General features: G+C 36.5%; 1 protein-coding gene across 3 annotated transcripts in view; it reads right to left on the bottom strand.

Moving 5' to 3' along the window:
• PTPN4 (protein tyrosine phosphatase non-receptor type 4) overlaps nt 1–12,697 on the bottom strand; it is a 118,328-nt gene that overhangs the window by 40,381 nt on the left and 65,250 nt on the right. For all 3 annotated transcript variants that reach the window (XR_008733530.1, XM_055718371.1, XM_055718372.1), the window contains 2 exons: nt 9,224–9,287; nt 3,137–3,309 (listed from right to left, as the gene is read on the bottom strand). Coding sequence is in view for 2 of the 3 variants with exons in the window: in XM_055718371.1 (XP_055574346.1) it covers nt 3,137–3,309; nt 9,224–9,287 (237 nt within the window). In the remaining variant the exon portion in view is untranslated. The remainder of the gene's footprint in view (nt 1–3,136; nt 3,310–9,223; nt 9,288–12,697) is intronic.

The following is a 12,697-nucleotide window of genomic DNA, read 5'->3' as shown; positions in this document are numbered from 1 at the left end:
CTTCCCCATTTATAACTTCACACCAAGGCACAGACTCAGAGGATACATGTAAAAGTATACTGATACTTAAAACTCTGGGTTTTTGTCTCTTACAGGGACATTTACATCGTAAAGTCAAACTGTTCATTAATAATTAGCTCGTTTCGCATTCGTATTACAGAACTACTGTATGTATGAAGGCTGGAGAAATGGGCCAGCTGGTATCTCATGAAATTCAGTGAAGGGAAATGCAAAGACCCTCACCTGGGGAACAATAACCCCATGCACAGGCTAAGGGCCAACTGGCTGGAAAGCAAGTTTACTCAACACGGATGAGACTGCATCTGGAGTGCTGTGTTTGTTGAGTTCCAGGGTCCTTCAAGTCAACCAAAGGGCCACAGAAACAATTAAGGGTCCAGAGTGACTGACACATGAGGAGATGAGAGAGCTGGGACTGTTCAGCCTCAGGAGGAGAAGGCTCAGGGGCATCAAATGAGTGCCTATAAATACCTGAAGAGGGAATTAAAAAATACAGCCAGCCTCTTCTCAAGAGAGCCCAGCGACATGACAAGAGGCAATGGGCACAAACTGAAATATGAGATATCCTACTTAAACAGAAGGTGGTAAAAAACAACAGCAATAAAAAAGAATCCTCACAAAGCAAACAAAAAAAACTTTTTACTGTGAAGGTGGTCAAACACTGGATCAGGTTGCTCAGAGATGGTGCAAAGTCTCCATCCTTGGAGATATTCAAAACCTGGCTGGACACTGTCCTAGGCAACCTGCTGCAGCAGACCCCATTTGAACAGGGCATTGGACTAGGCAGTGTCCAGAGCTGCCTTCCAACCTCTGCCATGTTGTGATTCTAAGAAATCTCTGTTTTCAAACCTGCTGCCTACTAACTTCCTAGGGTTATACATTTTTAAATCCAACAAGCAGTAAGCCATCTACATTTTCCTTTATTCCTTTCCAGTAATTCTAACATTGTATTTGCCTTTCTTTAACTCCTACTTATAATTGATTTAATGTTTTCACAGAACTACAAAGGTCCAAGACAGTAACAGCTTATTTATAATTGGTGTTCCTCCTCTTTTCTCTCCTTGTGTAGATTATTTTGCATTTTTAGACACTGAACTCAATCTACCATTTTATTGCCTACTCACTCATTGTGACATACCACCGAAACTTTCTACAGTCAACTTCAGCTTTTGCTACAAAAACCTGTATCACTTCAGTGGTAACTTCCCTTTGTTGAGAAGAAGGAACCTACTTGTTACACATCTGTTTAAAATAGTTGCTAATATACAATAAAACTCTTCAGGTTTTGGCAGTTTAACTTCTTTAATGAGTATTTGGTAAGGAATACTATTAGAACCACTTTGAAAATTTAAAGACAGTGTACAGAAGTCAGTTTTTCTCATCAGTAGTCTTGATCTCTCCTGGAAGCTTTTTTTTAAAAAAAAGAAGAACAACAATCCAACCACCTTGCTTTGTAATTTGCTGCATTATAATCTTTTAGACCAATGGAAACAATAAATTATGTAACACATTTAATAGTTCAACAATTTAATGTCTCTGATTTCTTTCAGAACTGGGCATAATTCTGTCTAGCCCTGGCAATTCAGCATTTTATTAGTTTGTTCTACTCATAGAAATGCTGGCTAGAAGTCTCTAGTCCAATCTCCTGTTAACACTAGGTCATGTCTGGCCGTGGCTTTGTCTACCCAAGTTTTGAAAGCCTCCAAAAATAGATCCCACAACCACCCTGAGTAACTTGTTCCAGTAATGCACTACTCTCCTAAAAAAACAAAAACCCCAAAACTTTTCTTAATGTCCAGCTAGAATCTTCAAGATGAAATCTGTGGCTGTTGCCCCTTGCTCTGTCACCTGCCATTACCAGCACAAGTCTGGCTCCACCATTTCTGACACTGCCCTTGAAGTAGCTTTAGGCTTGCTACAGAATTCCCCCTTGGCTTTCTCTTCACCAGATTAAACAAGCCCACTGCCCTCAGCCTCTCCTTGTGTGCCATGTTACTACTATTATGCTGCCTCTAAACAATCTCTCAAACTACCTACAGAAGTTCTAGCCTTTTGGCTGCTTCATTAACTTTAATGATCATCTTAAATTTTAGGCAGTTTCCCTTTTCATCTTACATTAACATAAAACGAATGTCATCCTCCAAGAACTATCCTGTAATACTAACCACAATGATTCAAATTCAAAATAGTTACAAAAATTAAAAAGCTCCCCCAAATTCACTACAATAATATTGAACCAACTCTCAAACACTGTTCAGGATCACAGAATGTTTCTCAAATAAGTGCTGTGAATCCTGGTCAAAAAATGGTATAAGAATTTAGCCACCAAATTACTTTCCTCTTTATACATCTATATAACCCCCAAGTGTAACAGAAACAGTCTGTTACTGTGTTGTCTAGCTTTTCATCATCTCCTTTTGTACATCACAGATACTGCTGTCATTCTAGGCAGGTGATTAGTAGCAGCTCCGTTATTCTCTACTTCAGGCACAATTTAAACCACCAGCATTCTGCATTACTTGCAGAGGCTGTTACCTCAGCTACTGGGATTTTCTTTTTTATGAAAAGCATAATACACTAAAAACCAACACCACCTACTCCATCGATAGAAATTATACTTGGGGATTATAGTTATTCCACAGTCATTCTTTGCACCTCCAAGATTTTTGCAATTATGTTAAGTTCATCCTTAGAAGTTACAGACTTAATTTTATCCTTATTTTCTGAACTTCTGGTTTTGGTACAGAATATGTATGTCTCTTGTCTTCACCTAGTTTCTATTAGCATGCATCTATCTTAAATGGGCTTTACTTGTACAATCTTCTTTTCATTAATTTCTGTTTGATCTTTATTTAGAAATGCAGCCTGTGAGACAATCTCGAGAGTACTAGCTTGATAACAACCACTAATAATACAATAATTATATTTTCAACCTATTCTAGAAATTTACTGGCAACATTTGAAACTTAGGCCAACAGGGAAGGGGAACAGTTGCAGGATGGAAAAACTGCTTGAATTATGGCACCTTATAACCAGGATTCTAAATAATTCCCTATGTTTATTGATGAGTTCCCTGTTAGCTTATGCTCTTTCCCACATATTTTAAATCAGCACTTACCAGTACCGGAACTTGGAACCCAAAGTGAAGTAATGTGCAAAGAAGTTCTTCTGAGGGGGGAGCGGTCTATCCAAACGGAAGAATGTGTGATGTTCAACACAAGCTTTCCACAAATTCTTACATGCGCGGTAATTCACCATATTGAATCCCAATAATGTTTCTCTAGATTCATGCTAAAGAGGAGAAAAAAATCATTTCAGATAAAAATTGTTCAAAGTTACTTTTGAAATTAAGATATATACTTTTAGCTTTTTTTAAAAAAAAATACGCTCTTTGAATTTTACATTAACTTTATGTATTATAAACCTTTTTAAAATACCTCTAAGTTGTCTTTAAAGGTTTTTTTCTTTTTTTTTCTTAATGAGCCTGCTCAAAGTTTAACAGTCTGTTTAGTGATACTGAAACAAGTCTAGATGGCAAGAAATGGTCCCAAAAGGTAGGACATTTAAAAAAATGTCTGTGATTCAAGAACTCAAAGGCAACATGCCTCCTTGTTTCAAGATTACAACAGTAAAGATGAGGAATTGTCATGCACACTTGCCAATTAAAGACTGGTAACAGCTATTGATCTCAAGAGCAACTGAGTCTACTTCTAAATGATCAATTAGGCTCCTGGTAAAGGAAATAAGCGAAACTGTAAGCAAGCTAAGATATTCTGCCTGTTGAGGGAGCTTGATTACAACCTTTGTAGGTCAGAAAACACCATCATCACTCTGCTTTCTCTTCACAGTACTAAATCCTCCACAACATTTAGCACACCTAAACTGCTTTCACTTAAAAGTAAACTCCTTTTCCAAGTTAAGCTTTTGCTGGCCTGCTTATCTTTAGATCTGCTGAGATACCCAGATGTAGACCTGCAACTCTTCTCCCAGCACTGTACTTGGGAAGTTGAGACTAATGGCTAAGACGGACACAGTATTTTCAGCCACATGAGGAATTTAGGGTAAAGAATAAAATGTATTTTAAAAGTAAACAGCAACCCTGAGTATCTATTGATGAAATTCAAGAAATTACATGCAAGAAAATAAAACCTGATATTTTACTTTAATTCACAAAATTTACTTATTTCTCTTGTTTTAATATCCAAGTACTGCCAACTGTGCCCTGTATTTTCTAGACATATTAAATGAAGTACTTAAAAATTAAAAGCCACAAACAAGGTAACAGATATAAAGTCCATTACCTATTCAGTTAAAAAAGACTTTATCAATAACATAAATAACATAATATAAACAAGATACATTACTATACCGCAAAAGAGCAACTATGTAAAATTTATGGACTGTGTCATCTGCATCCAGTAAAGGATGAACCCACCAAGATTTTAGATTCCAACAAGAAGTTCTCATGCTGTAGCAAATGTTAATGCTCTGTCAGCCTTTTAAACTGTTGGAAAATAGAATTTGACAACTTATATGAGCTGCTGATCATGCATGTTCATGTCTCTCAGAGCATTGTAATTATGGGGGATGGGGGTGGGGAAATCCTCCTGTTTCCCCTAGTTTGTTACTTCGCAGAACAAGCTGATCTGATTCTCATGCCACTAGATCACTAGATCAGGCATGAAGCATGAAGGAGGAGCTGGTATCGCATGATGAGAAGGAGCTGCAGCTAGATCAGCTTAATTGTAATGCGAAACAGCACTTTCACAGGAACTTGGTGTGTTAGAGCTTTAAAGGTACCTTAACAATAGTTCTATTCATAGCTTTTAAGGCTTTCATTGCAGTACAGAGAGAACTGATTCTCAAACCCTACCCTTGATCTCAATTACAGCGAGGAATCAATCCTTAATGTAAAGAAGTGTAAGATATTGGCTCCTAAGTGCACCCATCCTTTTTCTATCCACCCTTGCTGGTTCTGTAATACCTAAACATAAGCTGGGCACTTGAAATTCATCTTTGCTGATGATTCTGGGGTGCAAGCCCTTGTTCTACTGCTATCTGGTAGCTGGATTTAGAATAAGATTGACCCTGTTTTCCCTGAAAATAGTAGGCTTGAATCAATGCGGGCTCAGTATAAGACCCCAAGGTAACACTTACAATGTCCATGGTACTTCAGCCAAAAGCACATAAAGTAACAGAACTGTTGTACTGCAGCTTACAAAAACGTTTTTATACCACAAGGCTCCAAGAAGATGCTGAATGCTCTATAGTATGTCAATGACATACAGGTATTTTAGGTCTGTTGAGACAGTGTTAGAAGACTACTTCAGGGAGTCGCAGTTGGATTCTGCTCTGAAACTACTATCTCACTAATTTTGTCCATGCTTCCTACTGCAGAGAGGAAAATGGTCTGCTTGCTACAGAGGGAGAGAAGAGTGAAGCAGCTGGAAGGCAATACCAGTGATGAGGCTCAGGGCCCAAGCATGAAACTTCAGGTAAGGCAAATATTACCATATAAGTTAATTTAAAGCATAACCTTACAGATGTACACCATATAGCAGGCTACCTATAGAATCCAAGATGAAACACTGGAGGGATAGGGGAAAGAAAGGTCTAAGTCATATTTGTGGTTCATTTTATTAAAAGAACAAAAAAAACAAACAAAAAAAGCAGAATCTATATTGGTGCCTCCTTCTCATACAACAGCTCAGCCCTTAACATTCACCTTGGGTGGGGACATTCATTCAAACCCACCTTTGCCTGATTTGAAACAGGGACTTCAGAGCAGATCTTTCACTGCTCAAGAGAGAAACTGGGCTGAAAAACATATTCTCTAGTGGGTCCCTTTCACTTGGCCTAAACAAAGAAAAATCCCAGAACAAAGCAAAAATTCCCTACCCCCATCTCTGAGAGACACAAAAGGACTTGTGCTTTATAGGCGGCAGACGCTCCAGAGACTCAAGATGTTCCACAAATAGTGGAAAAAAGTCCTGTGGAAGCTTAAATGCAACACAGATTGTGCCAACAGTATCTGCTTGTCACGCAAAATCTTCAATACGATTAGGCAACAATCAACTAGGCATCTAATGAATGCCAGTGTTATTTAAGATCAAGTATGTACTTGGGCAGATAAACTCATATATTGCCTTGTGATTCTAGCCCACATTCTGTCTAAAAGTCAGCAAGACAAAAAAAAAAATATATAAAATTAAAAAGAAAATAAATCATTTTGGCCTCTCACTGAAACCAGGTCTTGGTCATGGACAAAACCTATTATATTGGTTTTTTACAGACTCAAGTAATTTTTCGGTGAATATCAGGGCTCTAAAAAAGCAAAGAAACATGCTGAACAGCTTATTTGGCTGCTAAAGAATCAAGACCACTAAAGTATATTGGATTGGATTTTGCTAAGAGTTTGATGCTAACTATTGACATTACAACAGCCAAGAGTGCAACTACCTAAACCTAGAAGCTTAGGGAAACATGCAGAAAAATGAAACTACTTAATAATTCTCAAACAGCTTCAAAGCATGTGAGGGAAGCAGCATACAGAACAGGCAGAATACACAAAATATGGTGAAAAAAACCTGCCACTGAAGTTAAAGCTCAGAGAGCTTTTTGTGTCAGATGAGTAAGTCATACATACAACATTCTTTTACCCCCACAAAACCATAAAGAAACAATGGAAAGAAAATCTACTCTGGTGGATGTGTGCTCCCGGTATATAGCAGTCAGAATACGAAATCAGCTTCCATTCAAGACTATATTATGCTACCAGTGGAAAATGACTTTGACGTTAAACTGCTTCATCTGACTTAAGTGATTTATTTAAACACAGATATAATCTATTAAAAGCAGGCAAATAATTCTTTACTTATGTTGATGCCTCTAAGCAATGCCAAGTCAGGGAATAAATTTAATAGGTGATTAGAAGATAAGGCACTTGCACTTTTGAGGTCCGTTGAAATTAAAAGCTCTCAACGCTCATTAACACTATTTGAAAAATATCTTTTTAGGACTGCTTAAACTAGGGCATATGCAGCCCAGTTTGGAAAAAAACAAAAACACTAGAAAATTCCTATCCAAAGTCCACTAATTTAATATTCTATAGCATCTCAGCTTCGCAGCTGAATAAATATGGTTACTCAGCTGTACAATTTATGATATATTTACACACAACTTTTAAACATCATCAGCATACCGTGACTGTATTTTCACTGCCGTATCGTAAATCAGTTCTTTTAAATATACACTCAAAGCACTAGATCAGAGGTATTTTACATACCAAATGTGCAATCACTGAGTCACTTCACCTAGTTTCTGCTGCCTAAAGAGAGCCATTTGTGCTCTTTATTGTTAATGGGAGTGAAAGCAAAAGTAAGCACATACCCACCAGAGAGCAACTTAATGCATCCTAAAACGTACTTCCAATTCATGCAAGATGTTTCACCCCTTGCATGTATCTGGTTACTTTAGAGGAAGTCTAATAATTAGCTTTGGTTAGCTAGTGATCATGAAACAGAAAATACGTTCTTTTAACCTAAATGAAGATGAATATAGGTGAGATGAATCTTATCCTATGAGTCTACTCGGGGAAAGTAACTCTGGAAATAACAATGTTAATATTAAGTTTGATTTAAATTAGTTTAAGTATGCCTTCTTTGGAAGCCAAATTTAAGCTTTGATCTTAAGATATTCATGACTTGAAAACTGATGTCAAAAGCTTAATTTTCATTCATTCCATCTGATACATAGAGTTTAAAGAAAAACAGCACAAAGCTTTTTAATTTTTGGCTTGGGTAAGACGACTCAGAAAAGAAATTACATTAGTTACATATACTACATTCTGGTGCAAGTAAATATACAGAGTATTAAAAAGCAACAGTAAAAACAAGATGAGAAACCTATCTTTATATTACTGTCAATTATATGCATATCTTTTTTTTGCAGAAAGAAAATACTCATACAAAATCCAATCCAATTTTATATGTAGGTATCTCAGTCCTCGCTGTTCTGAACTCTGCTACTACAACCTTTTCCTCAAGTTCTGATTTAGAAAACAACTATAGTTCAAAATTTCTGAATTCCAAATAAAAACCCAAATTCTTGTCTCAGATCTAAAGACAACATTCCCGCAACTGTAATGGAAGTTGCACACACTGGTATCAAGACAAAATTTGACCTCTGGGCTGTCAGAGATCAGTTTGCCTTTGAGAACTAGCCAGTAGCTCCTGCAGCGTATTAAGAAATACCTGTGTCACCACGATTAAATACTCCCTGTCCCCCCCTTTTTTGTATCATTACCTTTTTTCTGCTCACGTTGCATAATATCTGCTCATGTTGACAGATCCTCCTGTTTATTTCATGTAATAGACAAGATTCTTTTCTTTCTACACATAATTACTCCAAAATCCTCTAAGTCCTGTTATCCTACTTCTGAACTGATACCTTTTAACTAAACTGATTAGTTAATCAAATAGTCATATTTTTAATTAATTCCTCCATCTTTCCCCAGTGATGTGTCTGTGATGGGTTTACACTAATCTCTTGGAGGTATGGAACAATCCATTTCTTGCTGAATTAAATGTGCAGTGGTCCTGTGCTGCTTCACAGGGTAGCAAACACACACCATAAGCAGTGAAACATACATTGCTCACAGAAAGCTTCAACTTTTTCCCCAACCAATTTAGAAGAAGGCATTAAAAAATTACCATACGTAATTTAAAACTGCAAAGACATTCTTATCTCTTCTGTTTAAATATAAGTAATAAAGTCAACTTTGTATTACTAAATCTAAATAATACAAATCAGCATGTTTTAATCAAACCTTTATTTACAAGCACATACACAACTGAAGCAGCATTAAGCATTACCTTTAATTTGGTTTCTTCTGAAATTTAAATTTAATATTGATTTACTTTTAACCTTTTCAACATTCATCTTATATAAGCAAGTTACATTTCCTGCATACAAATGTAAAAATAAACGTATGTAAAATATAAGGTAAATCAAATGAAAAAACGTCTTCTAAAGCATTGTAATGGCCCATTTGAGAACTGAGATCGCCAGAATGTTAGTGAAAGTGGCCTTTTAATTGCAGATAAAGGCAAGAATCAACATATCTGTCAGCATAATGTAAATGCGCAGCATAGAGAAATTTCATTGCTCTCTCATTTTTTGAGATGTAATTTAAAACAGTACTCACCAATTCTTTCCTAAGTTGAATAAAAAACTGTTTGCACTTAAAAGAAATTTTTACAATCTTCAACCTAAGTGAAAAATAAAATCACAATATTTAAACACTTAGTATACTGAATCATGGTTAAAGGCTTAAATACACCTACTGAAAATATACTTTCTAGAGAGAACAGAGTTCATTTCATTTCCATGAAATTTCCATAGACAGAAGATATCAAAGATTATACAAAACAGGTTGTATAATTTGAAATTTATGAGCCGTATATTTAAGTTATCAAATTCACTTGTTTCCACCCTAAACCCAAGGCAGCTGGTAATTTAAGTATCTTTTCCCAGTTCCAAAGTCCAAAGAGCTATTCTATCCTGAGGTCATTCCAACCAGATTTTTTTTTTTTTTAGACCACTTTAATTATCCCTTAGAATATGAAAAAATACTTTGAACTTCACCTGATTCCTGAAAGACATTCTTTCTCTATGTTCTTACATGTCTTTAAATATAACCAGAACTTGTTTTACTAAAATAGCTATGACAAAATACAAGCACTGAGATAAGGACTCATGATCTTGGTATTTGTGAAGTGTAAAAACCAAAACAAATCAAAAGCATCACATTATGAGGAGGAAAAAACATTCTAAATATCACAAGACTGGGAAAAATCAGCCTATAGATAATTTTGTCTTGCAGGTTATCTATAAACATAGAAGGTGCTGACGGTAATTCTTGACAATTTTAGATGGTCACTACAACACTAGTGATGCTAATTGGGAAAAGACAGGCCATATTTCCGTCACAATCTAATTATATACTTTTTCAAAGAAACACAATATTATGATAGTGCACACCCTTTATTAAATATACAGGAATATTATTTTGGTCAGGAATAAAAGCAAGGTTACAATTGTAACAAGAAAAAACAGTAAATCTTGTGAATTTGCAAGGAACAACTAATAAGATGCTGAAAACCGCAGAACACTAAATTAAAATGCTATTTCACTCAAAGGAGATTTCACTGACAATTGTCATGAATCTCAAAGCAAAAGAGAACCTAGATCACAGTTACTTTGCAGGAAATTACACAGCAAACTCTTCAGTGCTTGCAATCAACCTTTTACACAGCATGTTTATAAGGAGCACCCTTACTAATCTGAACTATCATCTCATGTTCCCTGTACTTCAAGTTCGGTAAAGTAAAAAAAAGCTTTACGTTTATTTACTTTTAAAGTAAAAAAAGAAAACAGGAAAAAGCCCGCCAAAAAAACCCCAACACCCCAACGACTCCTCCCCCCCCCAAAAAACCAAAAAACCCAAACCCCACATCCATTAAGACAGTGCTACAATTTCTGAGATAAGCTTATTCATTAAGAATATACAGGGACCTCAATAGTGATCAAAATTACTACTTGCATATTAATCACCTTGTTGAATAAAAACCCCTCTAGACTAGGAAGGATGAGAAGTAAAACATTAACAGACACCTAAGTTGGATATCTATATATAGAAATTATCTTGTTAACTGAATCAAATGGAGACATTTTCCTCCAGGGGATTTTTCAGAGCAGGAACCTAACCTGGATGTCCTAATTGGTTGAGAGTGTTTCTATCTCCAATAACTTAAAGGGAGCCTGTGACTATTAGCCTTTGAATTATGCTTATTCAAATCTCTTCCCACTTCTTTTTTCTTTCCTATCTTTGCCATCAGTTAATAAATAAAGAAATAAAAAAGCAGCTATGTCTTCTGTTTTTTGGGTTTGTTTTTGAGTTGCTTTTCCCCCCCAATTCTTAACAAATTGTTGCTATTGAAGTTAGTTTATCAAGAATTAGAAACTATAAAGGGGGCTACAGCTTATCTACTGAAAACAAATTATTCCATTGGCAATGCAGCAATTTTCTTAGCATCTCCTGTGGCAAACAATTGCTTACAAATAATTAGGGATGGGTCCTAAAGGATAGACTGTACTGATTATAGCACTCTGACTGTGGAAAAAAATAGAAAAAAAAATTACTACACTATTTAGGCTGCAGTTAACCAGAAGTATTTTACAATTAATTTTCTAAAATTTCGGGGTATAGGGCAATTAAAAGAACATTTTAATATATACCTTTTCTAAAAACTGAACCGCACACACTCTACATCATATCAGATTTGCTTAGCATGCCAACAGAAAATCTGAAAATAAAATTATTCCACTTACAAAATCATCCTACTACCTTTTACTCTCCCTCCCCATTTCCACTAAAAAAATTGCTGACTTCAGTGATGTACAGGCTCAAGGAGAATGATAAGGATGAAATAAAGCTATACATGCTCGTTTTTAATCTCAGCCCATAATTTAGGCAGAGTGTCTGAAACCATTTGGAACAGGCTCAAAACTGTAACATTAGCCATTAAGGTCTAATTTGACCCATAAGAGTCACTGAAATTACTCAGCAAAGCTGAAACTCAGCTATTTTTGAAAAATAGAGCAGGTAAGAGAGTTCATATGCACTTCTAATATCCTGTTAGTTATTAAATAATAATATCCATACTCAGCCAAAGCAAAAGGCATGTCTGCCTATGTTTCTTTTCTCTGACTGTCAGCAATGGTGCATATCCAAGAAAAAGGGTAAGAACAGGCAGGCATCAATAATATTTTCCTGGTATGATTTATATAGTCCCCAGTCATCTCGGACATCCTAAATCATAAGATACATCTTTTTAAATGAAAAGATATTTAAAAGTCCTAGTCTAAAGTGAGGACTGTACTTAAACATGTGGAAGGAATCTCATATGAAGCCCTGGTTCTCACTAAGAACTTTAGCACCTCAACAATAGCCAGGAGGGTGATAAGACAGGGCACTCCAGCAAATTTCTTGACCAAGACTTATTTGACATAGGTTCTGGACCAGTCAGCTAGGCAAGATGCTCTTGGCAGCACAACTCTCAAACAAGGAAGGATTGTCCAGACTAAGTAGCCAAAGACAAACTTGGCTGCAGATGCTGTGAGATGGTGAAGCTAAAGATCCTGAAGGAAGTGAGGAGAGATGCAGCAAACTAAACCACCCCGGAGCTCAGAAGAAACTCCAGCTTGCTCAGAGCTCTGGTAGGTTAAATGTTTTGGAAGCTGCCTTTTAGGCCACGTGAACTGAGGAGAGGTGGCCAATCTTAAAAGGCTGATGTGCTAGAAAACACGCAAGGATGGGAGGAGGCCAACTTGAATGAACTTGGGACTGTTGACTGAGATCAAACACAAAAGGAAGCATACGGGATGTGGAAGCAGGATCAGATAACCAAGGACAAACACAGAAGTACTACCTAGACATTCAGGGATAAAACTAGGAAATCCAAAGCGCAACTGGCAATAGATGTGAAAGACAACAAAGCTTTCCAGGGGCACACTGACTGCAAAGGAGAGGCAAAGAAACCATGTTTCCATGGCTGAAAAGGAAAGGCTGAGGTACTCCATGATCTTCTCCTTTGGTCTTCAAGGGCAAGATCTACTC

Source organism: Falco cherrug, chromosome 8, assembly GCF_023634085.1.
Source record: "Falco cherrug isolate bFalChe1 chromosome 8, bFalChe1.pri, whole genome shotgun sequence".
Taxonomy (NCBI): Eukaryota; Metazoa; Chordata; class Aves; order Falconiformes; family Falconidae; genus Falco; species Falco cherrug.
Note: the sequence above shows the minus strand (reverse complement) of the source record. Positions and strands in the feature narration are given on the sequence as shown.